We start from the raw sequence: 2786 nt of genomic DNA, 5'->3' as shown, positions 1-2786 counted from the left end.
AGTATCAGACAGGGGTTACTGCTGTAAGACATCTTTGAAGTCAGCCTGGAGATAGAAAGAACTGTGGTCAGGGCTGGGAAGGTGGCTCAGTGGTAGAGCGCTTGCCTTGCATGCATGAGGCCCTGGGTTCGATTCCTCAGCACCACATAAGCAAAAAGAAAAAAGCCGGAAGTGGCGCTGTGGCTTAAGTGGTAGAGCACTAGCCTTGAGCTGAAGAGCTGAGGGACAGCGCCCAGGCCCAGAGTTCAGGCCCCACGACCAGACCCCCCCAAAAAAAAGAAAAAAGAAAAGAAAGAACTGTGGCCAATGTCACAGAAAATTAGAAAAGCATAACGAAGTCATGCTTTCACCTTAGGTTGCCTGTATGGCACCACATTGGGGTCTGGGTCGGAAAACGTGCCATCATGCAGAATTCCCCAATGCCCAAACCCAAAACAAGGAAGACACTAACACCATGAGACCAGCTGAATGCTATTTCCTAGAGATCATGGAACATATGTGCTTTATAACCTGAGAGAGAGAGAGCACAGAAAAAAAAAACTTTACCAATCTGTTGCCTTCTATCCTGAGCATCTACCTCTCCTTAAAACCTTCCACAGAGCCCCCTTCACATCCTTGTTCCTCAGGGTATAAATCAGAGGATTGAGCATGGGGGTGATGATAGTATAAAAAAGGGCAACAAACTTGCCTTCATTCTCAGAATAACTGTCCTTCGGTTGGAGGTAAGTGTAAATGGCTGAGCCATAAAACAAAGAAACCACCACAAGGTGAGACCCACAAGTTCCAAAAGCCTTTCTACGCCCAGCCATTGACTTGATCTTCAGCACGGCCCTGCCAATGTGTGCATAGGAGCCTAGAATGAGAGCTGCAGGACAGACCAAGATCACAGCCCGGGCCACAAACATCTTGGCCTCTGTTCCTCCTGTGTCCTCACAAGCCAGCTTTAGGAAGACGGGCATCTCACAGAAGAAGTGATTCAGGTGATGGCCACAGAGAGGCATGGCCATCATCAGCCCTGTCTGAATCAGAGAGTTCACCAGGCCTCCCAACCAAGAAGCAATGGCCAATGACAAGCAGAGGATGGGGTGCATGATGGTCGTGTAGTGGAGTGGACGGCACACAGCAGCGTAGCGGTCAAAAGCCATCACCACCAGGAGCATGCTCTCAATGGAGCCAAGGGCCAGGACGATGAATAGCTGGGCCACACAGCCGGCATAGCTGATGGTCTGGTCATGTCCCCGCAGGCTGATGAGAAGCTGGGGCACGGTGCTGGTGGTGTAGCAGAGATCCAGGAAGGAGAGGTGGGAGAGGAAGAAGTACATGGGCGTGCGCAGCCGAAGGTCCAGCCGGGCGAGGATGATGATGGTGGTGTTGCCAAAGAGAGTCAGGGAGTAGAAAATCACAATGTAGATAAAAAGAATGAATTCCAATTGAGGCCAGTCTGAGAAGCCCACCAAAATGAAGCCCCCTCCAAAACTGATGTTAAAAATTCCCATGCCCTTTAACAGCGCGAACTGCAGAAATATCTCCCAAGAAGAGGGCAGATCAAAACATTGTCTCCATGTTCCTTAAGTACTCCTAAAGTTAAGTACTCCTAAGACACTGATCCTTAATCACAGGTTGAATATGTGTGTGTACTTGCATGCAATTTATTGTGTGTTTGGATAGTTGGTTCTGTTCAGTCCTCTATGATGTTTGCTTCTTTAGACTGCAAATCTGGATGCAGAATGTGGTCGCCTTTGTTTAAAGCAGGTAGCTCTGCTGCCACTGTGTCCCGGACATTCAGTAACCAGCCCCCTCCATCCTGTAGACCTGATATTTCTATGACTGAAGGCAGAGATGATATTATATTTCCTGTCTCCCAGCACTGAGATCACGACCTGGCACCGTTACTTGGGAACCCCGTTTGAAAGTCTGAGATGCAAAAAGGTAGCATTAGTACTGTACTCTGCTCTCTTTTGCTCTTCTTATTCTACTGCATGCTTTCAAGTAGTTCATTCCAGACTTTCCCCTACTAAGGATCACAAACCTAAGCATCTGTGTTCATCTGCTTCCCTCTGCTCAGTTCATATGGTCAGGGCACCAATCCTTGAAGCCTGCTCACACTGGCAGCTACTGTCTGTCACAAAGGAACAAGAAAACTGTACATCCATTACCTTGGGGAGGAAATCAATGACAAATACATTCCTGAAGATGACCAAAAGAAATTCCCACCGCCCATTCCTTCACTCGCAAAGCTGTGGTCCACACAATGAACTGTTCTCTCCTCTCTAGCTGAGTCTTCTTTGTACTGATTCTTTCTAGGTCTTATTCGGTCATTGAAATTCTTACATGACTTTCTTTCTGTGAGCTGTGAGCTTCTCAACTGTAGAGAGCAGATTGAATCAGACGGACGGACAGACAGACAGACAGACAGACAGACAGACAGACAGACAGACAGATAGATAGATAGATAGATAGATAGATAGATAGATAGATAGATAGATAGATAGACAGATATCTTCTTTATGATACTCAGGATATGCTAAATTAATTATACTTTCATTATTGGCACATTATAACTGTTAAATAAATGCCATTCCTTGAAAGATTGGCTCTTCATCTAAATGTCATGAAAATGTATTTCTTCTAAGAAACCTGAAGACAAATTGCTAATACTTGTTGATAAATTATGGAAGGGTAATAGGTATAACACAGTGTACTGAAAATTGGTCTTTCTTGTGGTAAAAAGCCAAATAAGTTCATATAAAAGAATGTCAGAAAGCTAAGAGAGAGAGAGAAAGACA

At 45.6% G+C, this 2786-nt stretch overlaps 1 protein-coding gene across 1 annotated transcript; it reads right to left on the bottom strand.

Annotated features, from left to right (window-relative positions):
* Window positions 1-560: 560 nt before the first annotated feature.
* On the bottom strand, window positions 561-1496 carry LOC105996744 (olfactory receptor 10-like). The gene has a single exon (XM_013030928.1). The coding sequence runs from the start codon at window positions 1494-1496 to the stop codon at window positions 561-563; it is 936 nt and encodes a 311-aa protein (XP_012886382.1).
* Window positions 1497-2786: the final 1290 nt, after the last annotated feature.

This window comes from Dipodomys ordii, unplaced genomic scaffold, assembly GCF_000151885.1.
Source record: "Dipodomys ordii isolate 6190 unplaced genomic scaffold, Dord_2.0 Scaffold135, whole genome shotgun sequence".
NCBI lineage: Eukaryota > Metazoa > Chordata > Mammalia > Rodentia > Heteromyidae > Dipodomys > Dipodomys ordii.
This window is presented reverse-complemented; position numbering and strand designations above follow the sequence as displayed.

Excerpts from the sequence above, each read along its gene's own strand:
- LOC105996744 (XM_013030928.1), bottom strand. The coding sequence starts at position 1,496 with ATGGGAATTTTTAACATCAGTTTTGGAGGGGGCTTCATTTTGGTGGGC.